At 33.5% G+C, this 23,863-nt stretch overlaps 3 protein-coding genes and 1 pseudogene across 5 annotated transcripts; 1 reads left to right on the top strand and 3 right to left on the bottom strand.

The window, feature by feature from the left end:
* Positions 1-180: 180 nt before the first annotated feature.
* Positions 181-1,866, bottom strand: LOC131609605 (large ribosomal subunit protein uL2x-like). The gene is made up of 2 exons (XM_058881350.1): positions 1,352-1,866; positions 181-652 (listed from the first exon to the last, which is right to left on the bottom strand). Exons 1-2 carry the CDS (start codon positions 1,789-1,791, stop codon positions 313-315), a joined length of 780 nt encoding a protein of 259 aa, XP_058737333.1. The 5' UTR covers positions 1,792-1,866; the 3' UTR covers positions 181-312.
* Positions 1,867-5,173: 3,307 nt separating this feature from the next.
* Positions 5,174-7,242, top strand: LOC131614344 (tyrosine decarboxylase-like; annotated as a pseudogene).
* A 3,309-nt stretch (positions 7,243-10,551) lies between these two features.
* Positions 10,552-14,472, bottom strand: LOC131612099 (exosome complex exonuclease RRP46 homolog). Of its 2 annotated transcripts, none has more exons than XM_058883913.1 (7): positions 14,270-14,472; positions 13,752-14,068; positions 13,639-13,659; positions 13,489-13,561; positions 13,335-13,402; positions 11,297-11,429; positions 10,552-11,158 (listed from the first exon to the last, which is right to left on the bottom strand). In XM_058883913.1, exons 2-7 carry the CDS (start codon positions 14,064-14,066, stop codon positions 11,043-11,045), a joined length of 726 nt encoding a protein of 241 aa, XP_058739896.1. In that variant the 5' UTR covers positions 14,067-14,068; positions 14,270-14,472; the 3' UTR covers positions 10,552-11,042. The 2 variants fall into 2 exon arrangements, with proteins under 2 accessions (XP_058739896.1, XP_058739895.1); XM_058883912.1 differs by having other exon boundaries at positions 10,557-11,158; positions 13,752-14,102.
* Positions 14,473-17,238: 2,766 nt separating this feature from the next.
* On the bottom strand, positions 17,239-21,397 carry LOC131609603 (FT-interacting protein 3-like). Of its 2 annotated transcripts, none has more exons than XM_058881348.1 (2): positions 21,100-21,397; positions 17,239-20,466 (listed from the first exon to the last, which is right to left on the bottom strand). In XM_058881348.1, the coding sequence occupies exon 2, from the start codon at positions 20,455-20,457 to the stop codon at positions 17,425-17,427; it is 3,033 nt and encodes a 1,010-aa protein (XP_058737331.1). In that variant the 5' UTR covers positions 20,458-20,466; positions 21,100-21,397; the 3' UTR covers positions 17,239-17,424. The 2 variants fall into 2 exon arrangements, with proteins under 2 accessions (XP_058737331.1, XP_058737330.1); XM_058881347.1 differs by having other exon boundaries at positions 21,104-21,397.
* Between the last annotated feature and the right edge of the window lie 2,466 nt (positions 21,398-23,863).

The raw sequence follows: 23,863 nt of genomic DNA, 5'->3' as shown, positions 1-23,863 counted from the left end.
CATGTTGAATTTCAGCCTAAAGACAGTAAAAACAAATGCCCCACATACGATGCCATGTTGAATTTCAGCCTAAAGATAGTCATATTAAGTCGATAATTCATGTTGCAATGCAAAAAAAATTTTATCCATCAAAAACACAATTAATTAATAAGTCGGTAAAGAAGAATGATGCAACCATAATAAGCTGTCTAACAAAAACTCCATAAATTTTTAGGGAAAAGGTTCACAAAACAAAACAGAAACAGTTTAACGAGAATCAAAATTGGAACACAAGCAATAATATATGGTTCAAACAATCTAAACTTAAACTTCTTATTTGTCAGCCTTAGCAGCACTTGCAGCAGCTTGTCCTCTAAGACGACCAGTCCTCTTGGCAGCAATGAGACCAACCTTCTGTCCAGGAGGAGCATCACGCCTGACAGTACTTGCATGACCAATATGTTGATGGTTACCTCCTCCATGGGGATGCTCAACTGGATTCATAGCAACACCACGAACCTTAGGCCAGCAGTTCCTCTTCACTCTGAATTTGTGGTAAGCATTACCAGCCTTCAACATAGGCTTCTCAGTTCTTCCACCACCAGCAACTTGCCCAATCATAGCCCTGCAGTCACTTGGTACAATCTTCTTGGCACCTGAGGGAAGCTTGATCCTATAACAAGGCAAATTCAACATCACAATCCTTACACAATAATACCATCATAAGGCAAGTAAAAGATTAAACAAACAAAAAAAACACAAATTCAAAGTAACTCTAAAAAAAAGCAATTTGAAATCTAAAAAGGTGGAATTATTAATCAAAATCAAAATAACAAATTTACAAATACCAAACAGCAATTAATTCAAAATAATCAGTAGAAACATCAAATCCATAAATGACCTAATAACACTAAAACTTCAATTTGTTACCGATATTCAACAACAAAATTAAAACGAAAAAAACAATGTGCAACTTTTTATCAAAATAAACAAATGAACTAAATTACAAATATCAAACAGCATAAAGTTCAAATTAATCCAGTTAAATATTCAACATAAAATCATGAAAGTCATACATTTCAATATGCAAAATCAAACTTCAGTTTGTTAATCAACAAAATATTAAAACACAGAAATTTCAACAACTAATCCAATTTAAAAACAAATTAAAGTATAATTAAAGACAAATCTAAATTGAACATATTAAATTCCAGATCAAGCATTTTCATTTCAAATCATAATCTACGATTAAACACTAAAACTAATTACACAATAAATAATCAAGAACCATAAATATAATAATCATCCAAACAATACACTATAAATAATCAAATAAAGTAAAATAAATAAAACAGAATAGATAGAACAATACCTAGAAGTGTCGTTATCAGGGTTGTGACTGATAACAATGGCATAATCACCAGAGGCTCTAGCAAAAACACCACGGTCACCAACATGTCCTTCAACATTGCAGATAACAGCTCCCTCAGGGATAGATCTGAGAGGAAGAACATTACCAACAACAAGAGTAGCCTTCTTCCCACAATAAATGAATTGACCGGTGTAAAGACCTTCAGCCGCCACAAAAAGCTCGTTCTGCTTCTTGTAACGGAAGGGATGACGGAAGGTAACCTTAGCGAGAGGAGCACCGCGACCTGGATCGTGAATGACGTCGGTGACGACACCCTTGAGGTAACCGTTGCGCTCGCCGAAGTCGAGACTGCGGAAGCGAGCGGGGCCCTTGCGGTGGTGGGTGTGGGATTTGAAGACGGAGCCTGCTCCCTTACGTTGGGCTCTAATCACACGTCCCATTGTTAGGGTTCTGGAGATTGGTTGGGGGAGGGGATGGAGAGTGAAAACGGCTCTAACCTAGTTTTGGCTGAGAAATGAGGAACTAGGGTTTTAATATAGTGAGAATTGGACGGGAAGGTTAGTGGCAGTGTTTATGGGCCGGGTTATGGAAGCCCAATATAGTTGTATGTTGAAAGAGTCTGCTTTAGATTTTACACTGCCACTCCATTATTCCAAAAATTTGCATTTTTAATTTACGAAAATGAGAAAGAAATACATTTTTTAATCTTGATAAAATAAATATATTGAATTATTTTTGTATTCAAATTTTCTATGATATAAATTATTCTGATTTTTCTTAAATTCAATATTCTAACTTTTTTTATAATAAAGTTTTCAAAAAAAACAAACAATTTGTATTTTAAAAAATTATATATTTTAGTGTTTTCAAAAGGATATTGCAATATATTTATACCTTTTGGGGATGAGAGGTAATATTGTGGAGGTGAAAATAGATTATTCTATTATTCTGTTGTTGAAAAGACAACTTTTATTACATATAAAAGAAATAGGTCTGTGTCTAAAAAATATACTAGTATAGTGTTAAATGATTTTTGGCCGCAATAAAATATAATGTTAAATAGTGTACAAAGTACAAACTATTCGTTAAATTTCAAAATCTCTTCAAATAAACTTTTGAAATAAAATGTTAAAACAAAAAAATTGCGATATGTCAGTATAGAGAATCTAAAAGACAAATTTTATCAAATGAAACTTTTTTGTTCTTTAATTATTAGTTTTAATTAATATTTATTATAATTGTTACATTATTTTAATTGATCATGTTATGTCATTCTAATAAATGTGTCAAAAAAAATATTTTTCTTTATATTTTTTGCACAAAAAAATTTAGTCTATAGAAAACTTAGCGGCAAATCGTTGATATCATCTCAAAACACCTTAGAAAAATCACACACAATTGATAGTTCTATAGTTACAATTTTACAGTCGATATTCAGAGAAGAAAACATTGTGAATAATAGAGCCTCATCTTTCAATAATTCTTCTACTTGCTTAGCAGATATAAACATCAGTTCTCCATTATCTCCAATCTTAGAGAACATCACGGCCTTGTCGAAGCAGTTGATATGAACATGGTTGAACTCCAACTCGTTCTTTCCAAGGATAACATCAAGTTGAGTCAACGATAGAGAGATTAAGTCCATCCAAAAACTCTTACCATAAATAGTCAGCGAACAATTCAAACAAACCCAAGAGGTAGTCACTAAACCATTAGTTAGGTTATCAATAACCATACTCCCAATCATATAAGACAACTTTAAATTCAATCACTTAGCACAATCAAGAGAAATGAAAGAATGTGTTGCACTTGTGTCTATGATAGCAATCACAGGAATATTATTAATAAAGCATGTACCACAAATCAACCTGTCGTCACTAGTAGTCTTTGTCCCAGACAAATTAAATACTTTCCCTCCCGATTGAGCCTTCTTTGGTTTCTAGAAAATAGTACTAATGTGACCTTACCCTCTCCGATTGTAACAAGTTACAATATTACTCTTACAATCAACAATTGGGTGGCCTGACTTCCCACACTTGAAGCAATTCATAGTTGTGCTCTTGCACTCAAAATTACGATGCCCAAACTCATTACACTTAAACCATCTTATAGAAGTAGGAGTTTCTCCCCCCCCCCCCCCCCCCACCTTTCTTCTTCCAACCTGCAAATTTCTAATCAGCCTTCCACTTCCCTTTGTCAATCGGAGTCAGATACAATTTACCACAGTTATTATCCTTCACTTTCTTCTCACTGAAACTTTTATAATGAGCAGAACGGGTGTTGATGTCCTCATCATGTATCCTGCACTTATTTACAAGTACAGAAAACCGGCAAATCTCCTCATACCCAATACCTTACTTAATTTTAGGATGTAAGTCACTCTCAAACTTGATACACTTTGATCCTTCAGCACCCGCACTATTATAGTGTGAACAAAACTTCACCATCTCTTCAAACCTAGCAGCATACTCGGCAACTGTCGAATTTCCTTGTGTCATCTCAAGGAACTCAATTTCTTTGTTACTCTACACATCCTATGGAAAGTACTTCTCTAAAAATTCAGCCATGAAAACAGTCCATGTGTCCCAGTACCTTCATCTTCCATGCTCTGGCACGCGTTGTCCCGCCAGTCTTTGACTTCCTCAAACAGCATATGAGTACCAATAACACCTTCTGTTCATAAGTGCAAGCCATTACTCGGGAAATCTTTTCAATATCATGGAACCATGTTTGTGCACCATTTGGATCATGCCTGCCTTTGAAGGTTTGCAGATTGTTCTTCTTAAATTTTCCTAATCCACGGAATTCATCATTAGTTCCAGCATTCCATTTGTTCTAATTATTATGAGCCATCACTTGAGCCAATGATTCCAAAGGTTCAGCAATTCCATCATTGTTTCTTCCTCCAACCATATCTCTAAATATAGGCAAACAACATTAAAGGAAACAATGCATTCGACAGTATTCACACACTAGTCAACTAACAGGAAACTAACAACATACTAAAACCTGGTCGGATGGACCGACCTGCTATGATACCATTATGTAACACCCTACATCCTGAAACATATCTAAAAATAATTAATCAGTGCTTTAGGATGCTACTCAAACAAAACATACGTACTTTCATTGGTTCAATTACTCGCAACGGAAATTACTTAATCAACCTAACTTCAATCATCTCAACAAAACAAATGCTTTAACGAATTATCACAATCCAAAAAAAACTCGACAACAAAATAAATGCCTTGTTCTCGATGTTACAGATAGATCATAGCAATCACTAAGTACAATGATGATAAAAAAACGAAGATGAACTCTTAGGCCACCTTCTAACTCACAACAACTACTACTTCTGATCTTGAGTATCTGTACACATCGTACATCAACGCACAAACACAATAACAAAAGGAGTGAGAATACGCTCAAAAATATATAATAGTGCAAAAGAATACAATGGTTAACCCTAAGCATAATATCAACTTTATACATTTCAATCACAACAACTTAACACGACTCAATTGTAATCAACAATACAACTTAATGGTTCAGTCAATTAATTCCATTTACAATCATCCCCAACCACAAGTCAGAATGCAGACGTATATGCAATGAGACAACAACTCAAATCTAAATGCATGTAGTACCAACTCAACAATGGTTCTTCATACGAACCGGGTCCCAGCATCTAAATCTCGAGCCCTCTCATATGAGCTTCGAACAAGTCATTAATCCCCTGATCTGAATTTGTGACTCGCCTCTTTCACAACATGACGACATATGATGTATGACATGTTCTAATGCAGCAAAAACAACTTAACAATGATTATAGTTCCACGTATACCTGTAAACGAACTTGCATTAAAGATGGATTCAACACTTGTTCCAACATCTAACCCACACATCTCAATCATAAGAAATTCACATTTATATTGCACATAATATAATTATCTTCCAATCACGTCATCTCATAACAGCACAATTATACATATAATTATCATCAATTATTCATGTCATTACATCATATTTAGCCTCTTAAAACTTTACCACTTTATAATATTACGCGTTACCTTTCCATCGCTTTAAATCGCGCCAACGGAGTCGCGAATCTCAAGTTATGACCAAAATAGTATTTGACTAAGAATATAAAGGAGCAATTGATTGACATGTGGGATCAATCGGTTGTGCTCACTCTAAAATAGTTATTTTTCACATTTTGGATAGCTTCAATCGATTGACATGACTTAACAATCGATTATTCTCATTTTTGTGTGCATTATGTTTCTCTCAAATTTCACCTTTTGGATAAGAACAATTGATTAATTCCCCAATTAATCGATTGATCACTTTTCATTTTTCACAATTTTAAAAGGGTCAATCGATTGACATTATGGTGCAATCGCTTGACATGATCCATTTTTCCAAAATAATCAGTTTTAGCACGTACACCAAAATCAATTATTTCTAAACCTTACCCAACATATTGCCTAACATGTCAAAATATCTTATTTCAAAAATCTATTATTATAGGTCAATTACCTATAGTTATTTCATCCTAATTCTATCAATTGACATGTAATTTCCATCACTTTACTCATTAACAACTATTCACCATGAAAATCATAATTGTGTTCATCATCACTTACATATTCAATCCCCAACATCAGGAATCAATCAATAACCACATAGAACTCATAAATTCCACACATATATTTTCTAGGGTTAAATGGCTTTTACCCCCCTGCAATAGTAGCGAGATTTGATTTTACCCCCTATTAAAAAAAATTTAGTCTTCGCCCCTTAAGAAACCTAGATTCCAAATTGTGTCCCCCCTCGTGCTGACATGGCCAGGGAATCTTCACACTTGGCATATGATATATTGATGATTGTGTATTGGATGCTGACGTGGAATTATAAATATTTTTTAATTATTTTTTTACTTTATAAATATTTATTAATTCTTTTTTTACTTTTTTTTAATTATTTGTCATTTTATTAAATATATATTAATTAATATTTTTTCGTTTTGTTTTTAAATTTAGAAATTATTTTAACAAAATTTTAATTTGTAACATAATGGGCATATGACCCATTTGTTGTAAGCTTGTTTTCAAGTCATTACATCATATGTTTTTTTACCTTTATATACACTAATATGCTTTCTTAAAAAAACGATGTGGGACTATTAGAGAGTGAGGCAAGTCAAGAAAACTCCAAACATCAAACTCCATTTCCTCTCTTCTTCTTCTCTCAAATCCTACCCATCAAGCCTATGGTTTCCAACCAAACTAAGCAAATACATAGAGCTTCATTTCATTATTGCAAGCTGCACAATCTTCATAGCCATTGAAAACTACAAAAACATTGAAAACTATCTTATTTTAAGCAAAGTACAGCCTGGTTACCTTGCCCAAAAAACTTCCATCTTCACCTCCATTTGAACCAGAATCCATTGAATCAATCCTTGAAGATGTTCAACAGCATATAATGCTTACTTCCCTAGTAGTGGTAGCATAGCAGGCTTTGTAGATGAAATGTTAAGCAATGGATTCAATGTTGTTGGATTCAATTGGTTATCATCACCTGCTGCAACTGAGCTTGAAACCATTGTTATGAATTGGCTTGCAAAAATGTTAAACTTACCAAAATCATTCATTTTTTCATCAAATTTTAAAGATGGTGGTGGTGGTGTTTTGTTAGGTACAACATGTGAGGCTATCTTGTGTACACTAGTGGCTGCTAGAGATGAAAAGCTTTCTAAAATTGGAAAAGAAAATATCGGAAAACTTGTTGTGTATTGTTCTGATCAAACACACAGTGCACTTCAAAAAGCAACTCAAATTGTTGGAATTCATGCACAAAATTTTAGAGTCATAAAAACCAAAGGGTGATGAAACAATGGTGGGTTTGCTTCAAGGTGCTATGGTGGGTTTGCTTCAAGTTGCAAAGATGGTGACAGCATGTTGCAATAGCTAAAAGTCCCACATTGTTTTTCACAAACACAATATGAGTGTTTATAAAGCCAAAGTACATTAGTGTGAATAAATTGTAAACAAGCTTATTTAATGGGCTACTATTGCATCATAAATGGGTATAGGCCCAAACTGATATTTTTATAATTTAAAAAAAATAATTCATAAAAAATATGAATATAAATAATTAGAAAAAACGTAAAAGAGATTTATACAAAAAGTAAAAAAATATAATATATATAAAAGAAGTAAAAAAATAATAATTTTAAAAAATATTAATAGAAATAATTTTAAAAAAATAATAAAGATAAAAAAGATAATATATAAAAAAAAACTATTAAAAAAATGACGTGGCAGGCCAGTCAGCAAGATTCTCCCAGCCCAGTCAGCAAACATGGAATAGGGGGTGTCTGAAAACAGAATCTTTTATTCTAAGGGGCGAAGACTAAATTTTTTTTAATAGGGGGGAAAATCAAATCTCGCTACTATTGCAGGGGGTGAAAGTCATTTAACCCTATTTTCTAATAACAACACAACATTAATTTACAACAAGAATCATCATTATCATCATTATCATCATCATCATCATTTATTTCTAATCATAAACCAAGTCATTCAAACGCAACATGGATATAGAAAGAAACTATAGGAGATTAAAGACTTATCCCCTTCCTTCATGCAATTAACACAATATTATATTTTAGAGTAACCCCCTGTCTGATTTTATAGCTATGTAAGTTTTACAACAATGAAGATCTTCTTCAACCTCGAGTCCTAGGTTACCTCCTTTTTCCTTTACGTTATTTCTCTCAATTCAACGTATTAGTAAAACAACTTTATCTCACTTTTCTCTTTTTAAAACAAAGTTAAACCCCTTATTTTGGTTCTCCCTATTTCACCTTCATTTTATAATTCCCACATTACCCTTACTACTTTTATTTTTCATTTATTTTATTATTTAATTTAATAATTCATTATTCCATCAAAATCTAATAATATTCACTATTTTCTTCTATATTATTTTAATAATTAAAAATAAATATTAAATTTAATTATCTCTAATTAGTCTATCAACTTATCAATACTTTCACTACACCTAAAGCTGTCAAAATGGGCTCGGCCTATCGGGCCGGCCCACAAGCCCAACAATTTAGCGCGGGCCGGCCCGCAAAATACCTTAAAAAACGCGGCCCTGTTTGGGCCAGCCCACCGGGCCCATGTTTTTTATGGGCTGGGCCGGGCCAAGCGGGCTTCGGGCTGACCCATAAAAAAGATTTTAGTAAATTTTGGGGAAAAAAGATTGAAATAAGATATGATTTCTTAAATGTGTTTTCAAGTCATAAAGAAAAGTTAAAGAGGATCAAGATATATTTTCAAGATGATGTGATCAAGGAAATGGTTGTGAGATGGAGAGAAAATTTGATAAGTATTGGTGATAATATTAAGTTACTTTATACTTTTACATGGATGATTTTGTGGTATTCATATATATATTTATGGATAAATATTTTAAACATCACTTATATACGTTTATGATAACTCTCTACCTATGTTGTATTGCATTTATCCATTACACCCTTTTTATAAAATTAAAATTATAATATTGAAATACGGGCCGGGCTGGCCCATCGGGCCGCACGTGCCTTTGGAAAATGGGCCAGGCTCATCTTATGTGGCCCATTAAGCAATTGGGCTGGGCCAGCCCAGCCCATTAACACACGTTGGCCCACCGGGCCGAAACGGGCTGGGCCGGGCCGACCCTTTTGACAGCTCTAACTACACCCCACCATATACCACACACACATGTAAAAGTCATAATTTAATTAATTAAAAACATACTCCATATCAAATGATTAAATAAAAACATAAATAATTCGATTAAATAAATTAATCAAATTTTGGGATGTTACACACGTGGGCCCGCCCCTCCCCACACATTTTTTGTGAGACAGAGTAAAATTTTAGGTCTAAACCCTCAACAAAACTCGTCCTACTCCGCTTTTTACGAGCTTTTGCAAGACGTGATTTAATGGAATGGGCAATGCCCGTTTGCCACACCCAATTCTAGAAACATATTTTTAGACAATTATTTTTTCAAAAAATGAGGATGTCACTCACTTACAGGGATATATTTGATGTATTTAGAGTGCATCTGGAAGCAGGGATGGCAACGGGGCGGGTCGGGGACGGTTATTACCTTCCCCAAACCCAAACCCGAATCTCTAAATAATCTCTGTTCCCCGCCCCAAATCCAATTGGGGATGGAGAATTAAAAGCCAAACCCGACCTAAACGGGTTCGGGTATCCCCGCCCCGCCACCATCCGTTTAGTGAAATCAATTTTTTTAATAGAAATACTTATTTTTTCCAAAATTAAATTACTTTATAAATAATAAAATGAAACAATTTCAAAAAAATTCATACATACACTTCAAATATTTTAAATAATAAATTTAAATCAAAATATCAAAATTTTGGCCACGTATTTAATATTCTAAAATATCAAAAATATATAATAATATAAACAATAAAATAAACGGGGCGGGTTCGGAGTGGGTACTAGTGTCCCCATTATCCAACCTGTCCCCATATTTTATAATCGGGGAAAACCCAAACCCAGTCAAAGCGGATTTTTCCCGTCAACTTCAAAACGGATTCGGGTGGGTACCCGCAGGTACGAGTTTTGTTGTCATCCCTATCTGGAAGTGCATTGTCGAATTTATTGCATAAGTACATATTTGAACTATTTTATTTTTACAAAATAAAAATGTATATTTGATATATTTGAAATGCGTCTGAAAATATATTTTTCAGAGCATTTTCGAATTTTCACTAAGGTGAGAAAACAATATTTATGGTGCCTTAAGCAACTTCTTTTCCCCTAAAATGACAAGAAAAATATTTCAAAAAGTGACAAATTTTATAAGCTAGTAACATAATTTCATCTTATTCAATTATTTATTAAATAATATAATTTACCAATAAGTTAGTAATATTTAATTTTATTATATTTAATTATTTTCAAAACATTTTCCATCTTGTATCGAATAAATAAGAATTCACCATTTTAACCGATTGAACTTTTCAAAGTGATATTATTATTTTCTAATTCTAACATCTAATACATATTACTAGCACTAGCGTAACTCTCAATTCAATATTATTCCGTCTGTTTATGGTTTTTTAGTAAGGTGAATACAAGATAAAGATGCTAGCATTATTCCCTCTATCATTTATAGAAATTTCACTTATTCGCTTTAAAATGGAAATCTGGTTACTCATTTTGAGACTTGAGAGTATTTGAAAATGTTAATGAGTATTATAAGAGGCATTCTGTAAAGACCTTAAAGAGTACTCAATGCTTTGAAAATTGATTACATAAGGTAAAACACATGCTGCAATGGTGTACACCAGTAAATTGATTATTCCCTCGGTTCTCTGCAGAATTATGCAGCAAAACAAAGCACAAAAACTAGTTCCAACACAGTAGCTAATGAAGAGATCATGAAAGAACTGGCAATTTTATAATCAGACATAAATTATCATCTTAATCATCTTAATAGCAATTTCATTATGTTGTAGAACTACAAAACTAATCATAAATTTAGATAACTAGCAGGTATGGAGCAAATGTCACAAAATTGTCCTACACAAAATTCCATCTTCTTCAACCCTTGTAAGGATAAAATTAGATACAAGTAAGCTACAAATGTTTGTAAATTATCCAGCTTTGGATGCCTCGCGGATAGATTTTGGCTCTATGTTCTTCCTCAAAAATTCAGACAACCTTTGAGTTGTGGCACGCCCTCGTTCTAGGCAATGAAGATAATTATCCACTAAAAGAAAATTAAATAGAAAATCAATTATTATATCCAATATTAAAGAGTTAGGCAAGTGCTGAGAAAAATGGAAACATGCTGAACACTTGGCATCAACATTTCTATTGAAGTTCTAAAGGAAGTGTAACAAAATACCTGACATAGCACCGTGTGTAACAGATGTGATGATTCCGTGTGCCGTGGGATCGCTACCCCCTTGCGATGATTTCTCTGGTACGACAGTAACAGTTGTATTTGGAAAAACTAAATAGGCAAATGCTTTTGCTTTCTGCCAGAAAACAAAAATGCATCGAATTAGAATGGGGCACAAGCAACATGGGATCAAGGTCTTCAATTAATAAATTTGTCTATACAACTGAAGATATAAACAACTAGGCCACGTTTATGGGCAGTGACCTAAAAATACTAGATGCAGAGTTGCACTCAAGCTTGTTGAGTAGTACATAATAGAACACCAATTCACATAAAAAAATCAATTTCAAACTCCATAATAAAGTTTTTGTCAAAACAAACTCAATAACACAGCAATCAAAGTAGCAAAGGAAACGAAGGGAATAAATTAACATTGCTTCAAAACACAGAACAACAAAAGGTCAAAACAACAGTAAAAATCAAGGCCATTTTTAGAGTACTCACAAACAATAATACAGACAGATGTGAGCAACACAAGCAGTAAGCACTCGCAACATATTGAATAGAGCAAGAAATTGAAAGATCAACACAAATAAGCAGAGCAACAGAACACATCACAGCATACAGAGCAAAGCAGAAAATTTAAAACAAACCATAGGAATGAACACAAGATTGCAAGAGACACGCAAGTGCAAACGTGAAACGACAAGAAATTGCGGTGCCCAAAGATGACAAGAAATGTGCATTGTGAATGCATGAGGGGGAGAAAGATTTGTTGTTCATATGGAATGTCTAGCTTCTAAAATGAAAGGAGGCGATAACAAAGGTCTTCTAAGTCTAACTTCCTTTAAAGCTTTTTTGGTTACACGGGGCCCAGTGTGTTTTGGGATTTTTTCTTCAAAATCACACCAAACTCATAACCGCGCCTCAAACTCAAGAATCTGTCCGAATCTGAATGAGTCTATCTGAGTTTGACCGAGTCTATCACGAAAACAAGTCTAAGTGTGAGCTAACTCGTTTTAACCTCCTAGACTCTGAGTCTACAAGTTGAGTCACTCGCAAGTCTGACAACTATTGCTGCACTAAACCATACATTGTCTATTGGATGCATATTCTACCTCAAAACTCGAATTAGTTTGTTTCACTTACATAGCTGAATATTGGTTTAATTTTTCAATATTTTATTTGTATGAGTATCATAGACAGGATCAAGGGAGACTTCACAGTAAATATACATGCAATTATCCAACTCAATTAGGAAGCCAACTATTTCTGGTATGCAAAATTATGTGTCACATCCGGCAGTTTTACTTTTATACTACTACACACAAACTACAAATTGGATAAGTAAATGCCCATAGTACTAAACTATTAATGAGTTCAGGATTTTTAAATCAGAAGAACTAAAAACAAAGAGCCATGAAGTTACATGTCAATAGCAGAATTTCATCACAAAAAAAGAAATTGTAACTCGCCATGCGGTAAAGGAAGAATTCTTAATAGCAGCTTATCACACAACTGACACAAGTAGAAGTTAGAATAGTAAGAATCTCTAGTACAATGCCCCACCCAGAGGCACCCACCATGAACTCAATCAACCCTGATTTCCCATAGCATGTATGACAAAACCCACTCATCTAAATCAAGACTTCGCGCAAAATGGGAAAGGGGGAGTAAAATCGTGAAAACCTTAAATCACACTTAAATACTTATATAAGTTTAAATGCATGCATAAGCATAGCTGCATAAATAATAGCATAAGAAAGTCAATAAGTAAAGTCATGCAAACTCATAACTCATTAACAGGGATCAGAATCACAGATAAGTTTCAAAAGATCGTACTTTAAATGATTAAACGATTTACAGAGGAGATTCCACCCAATTCTACCAAAATAAGATTATGTGTATACTCTTAATCGCTGAGCCTGACGGTAAGCATAGTCGCAAAATTATAGAACAAACTTTGTTTACCTAACTTAGTTCACTAGAAATAAGCGGAACATAAAAAATGCTTTAATTGACCAAAACTGAATATACGAACCTTCTCTTCTTGTTTGGAAGGGTCCAATATAATACAATTATCATCTGTTACAGAACAACATATAGCAACTGCAGAAACAAGAGAAATAATTATTTCTTAACAAAATGAAACTATAAAAGTAACCAAAAAACAATAACCAACAAGTCTCTACTACCAGCAAGATGTTTTAGAGGTATTCCCGCATCAACAAGTGCAGCACATGCTGCGTTTATTGCACATGGAAGAAGCTAAATATTAAGTCAAGAAAAAAGAAGCATATGATCTCGAAGCATATTAATAAAATATCTTAATCTCATTAGGATACAGCACCGTCATCATGGACAACCTGCATTAGACCCAAAGAAGCGAGGTAAGAAATAAAACATTCTTAACTTGAAGCAGTTTGTGTTTATAAACTCGAAGGACCGAAAAACTTGCCTGGACGATAACAGAAGTGGTGGTGTTAGGATAAATGGTACGAATGCATATGCTTTCCAAGGTTTTCTTCAATATCATTTCATACTCCCTCTCGGCTTGACCGGCATGGCCTGTACTAGGCTTCCAAATAACTTCAATGGAAGCTTTCTCGGGATTTTCGTTCTTCTTGGCTCCGGCTTTAGGTCCATAAACTGCAGCAAGGAGTTTGGTTTCTCCTTGAGCCCACGTGGCGGAGCCGTGGGCTCGGTGGAGGACGGAATGAGAGCAAGCTAGAGGCCTCAGTTGATTGGGAGTCCTTCCGTCAGGTCTCTCCATCTCTATAAAATTGATAAAATAAAACCACTCTTTGTTCTGAACTCCGATCAAAATTTATTGAAAAGATTAAAAAAAAAAACTAATTAAACTTCTCCTTAATCACATTAACAATAAACCCTATAAAGTTAATGTATGAGTAAATAAGGGTGAAGGGAATATTGAGGAAAGAAATTGAAAAGGTAAAAAAAAAAAACTGAAAGTACCTGATTCTGAGTAGGGAACGGCCGCCGTGCAAGTGAGAACTCAGAGGAGTATGCAGGGGGGAGAGCGGAACGGACGGACGGCGACGGTGCGGCGGAGGCGAGAGGGTGCGACTGTGCTCGTTCTCAGTTCTATGTTTGTTTCTGTTTGGGAGAAAACTAGGGTAGTTCAAAATGCCTCAAAAATGTATTACTAGTATTGACTATAGTCATTTTAATTTTTTGTATAGATTTTCTTACTCCTCAAATATATATATATATTTTTTATTTTGTTCAAATATTAATGATTATTTTGTAATTTTAAAACTGACTAGTTTAAAAAGCTGAAAATTTTCTTCATACCTGTCGGACAGATATTGTCTGAATTATATTACACGTCACAATATCTCATTGGTCAATTTTATATCTCATTGGTCAATTTTAAAATTTATTGTACAGAACGGATCAGAAACATTCATATACTCATAAATCTACTATCTAGCAATCAAAACAATAGTCCTGCACATTTACATTATTGCCCTTCCTTTTTAACTAATTTTCTACCTAAGGGTTAGTTTGGTCATTTCATAAACCAACTATTTTTCTACACTTCCCACATATCCTCACCTTTTCCTTTTCTTCTTTTCATTCAAATTTCAAATTTCCCCCCACATTTCTTTTTCTTACACTTACTTTCTTACATTTCAACTTTCTTATTCATATTTATTTTCTTATTTTTCTTACACTACTCTTATTCTATCTCACTTCTCTCTCCACATTTATTTTTCATTTCATTTCTACTTACTTTTCTCTCTCTTTCTCTCTTGCATTTTTCTCTCTAATATTTTCACTTTTATTTTAATTTTTTCGCTCACAATTTTAATAAATTGAATTAACATAATTATTAAAAAAATTATTTTCAAATGTCAAAATGATTCATAATTATTAAAAAAAATTTCTACTTTTCTCACGGATCACTATGAACAAAATACATATTTTGTTTTAGTTGACATTATACTTATTTGAGACACAAAATTCTTATTTTCAAATGTCAAAATTTTCTATTTTTCTCACGGGGCACTATCAATAAAATAATCATTTTATTTTAATTAATCATTATCTTTATTTGAGACACAAAATTTTTATTTTCAAATATTCAAATTAAATTTAAATTATTATTATTCATTTTATAATTAAATAACTCATTTCAAATTTAGATGTATATTTAAATAAAATCTATATCATATTAAATAAATTTGTAACAGGACACGATCAGTTAAATTTACGCAAAATTTTTTTTGATAAATATTGCTTTCAATATGCATTTGAATACAAATTTACTATACAAAATTATTTTAACCTATACAAACTCATGAATATCATTAATTTTTTATACAAATTATTTTTTCGCTCACAATTTTAATAAATTGAATTAACATAATTATTAAAAAAATTATTTTCAAATGTCAAAATTATTCATAATTATTAAAAAAATTATTTTCACATGTCAAAATTTCTACTTTTCTCACGGATCACTATGAACAAAATACATATTTTGTTTTAGTTGACATTATACTTATTTGAGACACAAAATTCTTATTTTCAAATGTCAAAATTTTCTATTTTTCTCACGGGGCACTATCAATTAAATAACCTATTTATTTTAATTAACAATTCTTATTTGTAACGGAACACGATTAGTTAAATTCACACAAATTTTTTTTTGATAAAAATTGCTTTCAATATGCATTTGAATACAAATTAACTATACAAAATTATTTTAACCTATACAAACTCATGAATATCTAATTTTTTATATAATTATACTTATCATTCAATATTCTAAATATCTAAACAAACTATATATATAATATCAAATAAATGTACCCGTGCGGCAGCACGGGTAGTTTACTAGTATATATTAATAATATGTATCAACCTAACCTAAGTAGTTTTTTTAAATATTTGTAACAACAATACACTTATCTTATTTAAAATAAGCACTTAAAACCGCGTGTGAATCAATAAAAATAATTGTATCAAAAATAATTTTTTTCAATTTATAAAAGTATTTATTTATTTATTATTATTTGTATAACTAATTAATAGACTTTTCTTGTTTATAAAAATATTTGTAACTTGTTCCCGTTTACTAAAATAATCGTATCACCAATATACTTAAATTCATTTATAAAAATATTTATAATTTATTCTCGTTTATAAATATAATTATATTGATGGTAGAGTTTATAAAATTACTTGTGATTTATTCTTATTTATAAAAATAATTGTATCAACAATAGATTTTTTTTTTATAAAAATATTTGTAACTTAATTCCGTTTATAGAATATTTGTATCAATTATAAATTTTTTTCCGTTTATAAAAATATTTATAATTTATTTCTGTTAAAAAAATAATTATATCAATAGTAGATTTTTGTCGTTTATATAATTTTTATTTTATTTTGTTCAAATATTAATGATTATTTGTAATTTTAAAACTGACAAAACGTAGGTTAAAAAGCTGAAAATTTTCTTCATAATTTTTTAGACAAAAAATACCTTTATGATTAACTTTGTAAATTACATTTTCAGTATATTTTAATTAAATTCTTTTTCTATATATATTTTTCTTATTTACTTGATCTTCAGAAAATCCATTGATACAATCATATTTACGGTCATTCTGCATATTATTATAAGTATTATTTTAATAAAAGTTTATATATATAATTGTTTATCACAGATAAATTTGTAATTTTTACATTGATAGTCGAAGTGGAAGCACATGATTTAGAATTAAGTGATGAAAAATATTTGCTGAAAAGACAAGCAAACATACAGGTATATCATTTTTTTTCAGTAAATCTAATTTTTATTATTGAAATAATGATTATTTGTGCAATTGTTTACTTAAAAAACATATTTGTTTAAAGAAATATCGGAAAAAACAATACCAAAAAAAAATTCTGAGACACATTAGATGTGAAAAATTACTGGATAGTATATGCGTTTTTATGCAAGAATTTCTCAGATCGATAGATACAAAAGCAAGAGTGACATTGCAATTTTTCACATCATGTGTACATTTACATCACACTAATAATGATTCAATAGACAACAAACAAACCCAAAGATTTTCTACAATCACTTCCAGAAAAAACATAAGACTCAACTTTTACAGCATACTATCAGTAAGAGCAGGCAACCTTCTGAAGAAATTAACCGGCGCAGGTGGTAACTTCCCCCTTAACTTAGGATGCCTCATAAGATAAAATCCAACCGAAAGAAACAATATCTGAGACGGTATCACATACAGCAGAATCGCAGCCACAAAACAAAACAACATAAATATAGTTGTTGCACGAGGATCCCTCCAGTTCAGCAATGCATGAAGCCTCTCACCTTGTGTCGCTATGTCTCCAACAACACTTTGGACCCTGCCAGCCAAACTTCTCAGCCGATCGTACCTCCAACGGACTATATCCTGGCTTTTCTTCGTTGGAAATGGATCAAACTCTTCGTCGAATTCTTCTGGATTTGTTACATCAGTACAAGAAAGTCGCGCGTCCATGTGTGGAGGGTACCTCGGTCGAAACCTCCATTTCCATAGGCCTATTATGAACATGTAGAGAAACATGGTTGGTAGAATGAGTTGTGGGAAACAAACAAGCATCATGTAGAGGATGTGGACTAATACTGTGGTGACAGAGTTTTTCCATGTTGAAATTTCCATTAACCAGCTTCCAACTGAGATTAGTCCTGAGAAAACGGATTTCAGACGGTTTATGTTCGCCTTGCTTCGTCTCATGCTCCATAGATGAGAGTCTGTGTCGGACATGTACTCAACTACTTCTTTTCTAAGAGGTGGTTCTGTTCTGCTAAGCCTAGCTACAACAATGATCATAGCTTGGAGTTTCATCTTCTCTTGTTCGAAAATGTTGAGAGGTTTTGTGTAGTGCATCTTTGGCAAATGTGGTTTGAAATACAGATTAATCATGTTGGTCATTGAGGTACATGAGAAACGGATGGCTAAATGAACCTCGCCCATCTTCTTGAGACCGGAACTTTGCAGCGACAGTAACGGATAAGAATGTGTGTAAATACGACCAGTTTCCAGCGTTGAGAGCCTTATCCGAACCTTACCGATCTTTGAATCTTTGCTGTCATCGGAATCATTGAGTTGTCCATTGTCAAACACACCAAGGGTGAGAACTGTGGATGGATCATGAACTTCCCAAGTGTACTGCTCGTTGAATTTCGGGTTTAGACTGCCTACGACCGTTCGAGTTCGCACCCATTTGTGACCATATTTTGCCACACAGTACACATCTGATACCCCTCTTCCATCTCTAATTTTTGTTGGTTGAACATCAGCATTCAGAATTCCCAGTTCCAATACACCAATTGGTTTCTTCCAAAGTTGTCTTGAAGTAGGCCTAAGATCACTGCTATAATAAGTCGATTCATCTAGCACATGGTAACCACCATCAAGAAAGACGTTAACATGGATTCGGCTCGCGAACCTGTTTCTTTCCTTGTCCTTCATTTTCTTCTCCCCCTCTTCCATTGCTGATGACATGGACTTTGCAAGTGGATACCACCTGCTACGGATAGATCTATCGTCAGCGCGCTTTTCAACAGAGCCGAGAGGAATTACAATACTGCCAATAATCTCGTTCTTGTCTTCGACCGTTATGATCAAAGGTTCTTCAAAAGGTTCAGCCGCAACAAACAGTGTACTTTGATCCCACTGCGGGTTATTGACCCTTGATTGAACCGTTTTCGTCTTGAAGCCCTGGTTACCATGTTGCACCTTAACAAAGGCATCCACGGCTTTAGACTTGTCGTCGGGTGAAACCAAGTCTTGTGCTTCGATCACTTTCACGCGCAGGTACCATAACCTCGGCGAAGTGTAGACTTTGGACCGAATCTGAGCATAGTTAGCTGAAAAGCTTCCAGTGGGGGACATTGCATCAGAATGCCAAGCATCAGGAAAAGCCTCATCAGCTTGCGTGCCATGCCAGACAGCAAGCATTATCTCTCCATTATTCATCACTTCGCCGTTTTTGTTCACAATCCTATACCATTGAGGAGCCAAAGGACTATTAGGGGGAACGCGTATAGGAACATCATACAGATCAAACCTCACAGTTCCAACAAGATCATCATGTATTGTGTCCTTGTCTTTGACAGTAACTTCAACAGTAGTTGCTTGTTGATTATCCTTGGCAAATGCAAACACCTGGTTCCATTCAGGGCTTTGGTTTTTCTCAAAGTGAGTTGTAGTTCCTTTGAAGTTTCCGACCTTAACTATCACATAAGGATCAAGGCTACCTGTCAAGTCCTTCCTCGGAAGGTCGCGAGCTTTCACAACTCGCACGAAAAGGTACTCCATTGGTTCCACAAGGTCATAGGTGCTGCTAGGATTTTTATTACTCCCGCGAATAACTCTTCCGTCAACAACTTTTCCACCTCCAAGAGAAGGGCTAGTCTCTTTCAGTACATAGTCCGTTGCAGCGCCTGCAAACGCTTTAACAGCTTTCGGAGCAGACTGTCCCGATTTCATCTCATGCATCCCAAATGCCACATTTGATGATTTCTTTTCCTTTCCATCATTTGACTTAGGAATGTTGTGAAATGTGTGCACTGGCTCCTTTTTCTTTTTCAACACATTGTTGAGGATTTGATTCGTAAACGAAGCTGGTACCGGTATTTGATCTTGTGTAAGGCTTTCATCAGTATTATTAACGAATCCGTCGAATACTGGTTCTTGCATAGCAGGAAGAGGATTTGAGGCTCTTAAAGAAGGGTCAGCAGTAACAAACACCTTCAAACCAAGTTCGCCTTTTGTCCCCGAAAAAAAGCCTTTCTTTTCAAGAGGGTAGTGTAATACAACAGCATCAGAATACGAAACAAACGAGGTTCCAGTGAGCCTAACCTTACCAATGGGAGTTTTGGAGCCATTGCCTTTGTTGTTAAAGTGGTAGATGCAAGCATCAAGATTGAGATTTGGTAAATTGCTTGGATCTGTGATGTTGAAATAAAAAATCTCATTCCAAATTGGACTAAGATCTTTATATTTAGTTGTTGTACGAAATTTCTGATCATCAAATTGAAGCTCTACAAAAGTAGTAGATGAACCTTGTCCATCTTTGGCCACAAGGTCATGAGCACCAATAACTTCCACACCAAGCTTGAGACTGTTCATCGAAAGTACCTGAAATATAAAATTCAAGAGTACTATTATCACATATAAATTTCAATAACCTTGTAATCTTCATCCATCAAGTAAAAACATGATATTTGCTTGATAACAGATATCATCATGGTTTGACCAAGGTTTTAAAAAGCGGTCCGTGACCGCAAAAACGGCCGCGACAAAACGGTATCCGCAGACTATACCGATATTGTTATTCAACGTTTTTATGTTAAAGAACAAATTATGGTTAATTTACACCGCAACGACCGCAATCAGTGTCACAACACCTGTATCGACCACAATTGAGATACATAAGTTACACCAGTATATGAATCTTATACATAAAGTAAGTAACATATGTTGTGAAATACTATTGATAGACAAGGAAGAAAAATAAAAAGTCAAAGGAAAAAAGAGATGAATATTGACGTGTTAAACAAGGCATACATCAAGTACAAGCAAGAAAGAAGATTTGAGAACAGAAAATCAGACCAAAAAGCAACCAATCCGAAAACTCTCTGTTACCAAAAGGCGAGACAAGAATATAAATAAACCTTTTGTATAGATTAAAAAGTGAAATATAAAAAAATGGTTCACGTAATAACTGAGCAGCAAGTTGAAAGGGGTGAAGAAGAAGAAGATGAAACGTACCTACCAGGGTATGATTTGAAGAGGTGAGAAAGAAGAGTGAAAGCAAGTTAGAAACGGTTTTGTGAGGTTGGAACTTGGAAGTATAACATAGAGAGAGAGGAGAAGGGGGAAGAAAGGAGTGGGTTCTGGGATGGTTCCTATGGTTAAATAAGAGAGAAAGGGAGAAAGAGTCGTGAAAATGACATGCTTTGACTAACCCTTTTGATCAGAGATATAGAGTTGCAATAGTATTACTTATGAGAATGTTGGTTTGTTTATGTTTCTGGTGTTTCTTTCTGTTTGTTTAGTTTAAGAGAACAACAACACCAACAAACAACCTCGGTCTTAGCTTCGCTTTTTTTTTTTTTTGTCTCAATTCTAACCGCGTTAAAATATTTTAAAATAAATATGTAATTTATTAATTATTAATCTTATATATACTCTTGCTATTTTATTTTATAAATAATATAGGAATTTCTTTGGTATAAAAGGGAAATTAGGCTTGTCTCTATTAGACAATCTATTTTCTTTAAATTTTTTTGGGTTAAATATACCTTTCGTAATATTAGCGAATTTCAGTTTATCCATGTAAGATTTTTTTTAGATTACTCTATTCTAATGTCTAGATTCCGTGTGTATGGTTCATTGGTTGACTATTTCAACTTAGAATCTTATTTTAATCTTATGTGGTATTTTTTATGATTTTCAATTATCCATTTTAATTTATTTATTTACTAGACTATCGTTCTTATTAACCCCCCCCCCCCTTAAAAATTAGGGTTTCATTGAAATTCCCAAATCACGAAGAAGACGACCAAGTGTAATGACAAGCGACATAACATGAAGACGAAGAATGCCATTGGAGCACGAAGACGAAGAACGAGGATGGAGCATGAAGACGTCATTGAAGCTTCTAATGCCTGAGGTAAGTTTTTTCTAACTCTCTTTCTATAGTGAATGTAATGTCGAATGCAGAACATTGAATTTTGTTTGGAACTCCTTTTACAGAACATACAATTGTTAAATGTAATTTTTCACCATGGAGGTGAATTTATAAGGGTCAATGAGAATGATATATTATACAGAGTTTATGGACAACATGTTGAAAATTTGACAATGTTTGAAATTCATAAGTTGGTTAAGGGGTGAAGCTATAAAGAATGAAGTTATAGGGCTTGGACGAAAATTCTTGAAATAGATTGAAAAAAATTCCAGCTAAGTAAGGATGATGATGTATACGATTTTGTTGCATATGCTCGTGCAGCTCAAGTTGATGGTGATAGTTATTTGGAACATGACGTCAATGACATAGAACTTAAAGTAAGGGCGCCTAAGTGCATTAATAAGATGACAAATATGGAAGGATTTGATGATGAAGTGTTAAAGGCTTTGATGATAGTGAGGATGATAAAACTACTGCTATTATTGATGGATTTGATGGAATTGATTTTAATCTACCAATAAATGATGGCGCCATAGTTACAAGATTGTTATGTAGTTCCAAAAAGAAAATTAAAGATGGTGAATATGTTAATGATGAACTGGACAACTCATATCCAGATGAATCTGATGATGATAAAGGGCCAAAGTTGAAAATTTTAGGAAAGAGCAGCTCAATAAGGATTACAAGTTTAAGTGGGGTATAAAATTTAATTCTCTTGCTGATTTTAGAGATGAAATTCATGAGTGGTCAGTAAATGGGAAGGAAATTAGCTTTGTGAAAAATGAGAGTTATAGGGTAAGGGTAGAATGCAAGGCTAAATGTGGTTTTTTAGCTCTTTGCTCTAAAGTGGGCCACAAGAAGTATATTTATGTTATAAAGACATTGGTGGATACCCACATATGTGCTAGGATTTTGAATAATAGATCTGCAAACTCAAAGTGGGTGACCAAGTTCTGAGACAATGAGAATTCGTGATATTATGCAAGAAATGAGACAAAATTACTCTGTGGGGATTACTATTGCTAGAGCATAGAAGACAAAGTTGATTGCAAAGAAGGTTATTTAATGAGATGATGATAAGCAATATGCAAATTTATGGAGGTATGTTGCATAATTAACGAGGGTTACTTGTTTTTACTTATTATCAATAAAGTTTAGTTGTAGTGCTCTCGAGAAAGTTCTTTTGCGAGTGAGGAAGTTGTAACTCTAGAAGGGTAGATTTTTAAGTTCACTAAGGAAGTTTTATTTTTACCTTGGTTGAACAATTCATTCATTAAGGGATTGTTTTATTTTGGGTTCAAGTATTATCCTATAAAAAGCTTCTGTTTATCGGGGATTTACTTAAGTCATCGGTTCGGTTCGAAGACTTAGTCCGTGTGAAAGTATTCATATGTTTGAGATAATCCTGATGTTAAAATCTCATAGGCTCTTTGTTAGCCCAACATAAAATCGAGGTTCAAGCTTAGCCCGATATTACAAGCTTGTTTTTGTTTAAGTTCAGCCTGATATTAAAAGATGATCCGGGTTCGAGATCAGCCTGTGTAAAATCTTGGTTTGAAGCTTGAAGACTAATCGTTCTAATTTCTTGTAGAAATAATACTAACAACTTTAATCCATCATTTGGAAGCAAGACTCGCTGCATGTCTACCGTGTTTACTATTTGATTGGAAATTAGCCATAAACTTTGTTTTCTTTATATAAGGGGGGTTTGAGAGTTTAACCTACTAAAAGCTCTTAAGTTTATTGGATACTCTCAAGATTAAATTTTGAGAATGAGACTAAGTCGATTTTTACTGAACATGAACAGTTCCTAGCGTTTTTTCTCTTCCCTTAACTTTTTAA

Source organism: Vicia villosa, linkage group LG6 (genome assembly GCF_029867415.1).
Source record: "Vicia villosa cultivar HV-30 ecotype Madison, WI linkage group LG6, Vvil1.0, whole genome shotgun sequence".
NCBI classification, from domain to species: domain Eukaryota; kingdom Viridiplantae; phylum Streptophyta; class Magnoliopsida; order Fabales; family Fabaceae; genus Vicia; species Vicia villosa.
Note: the sequence above shows the minus strand (reverse complement) of the source record. Positions and strands in the feature narration are given on the sequence as shown.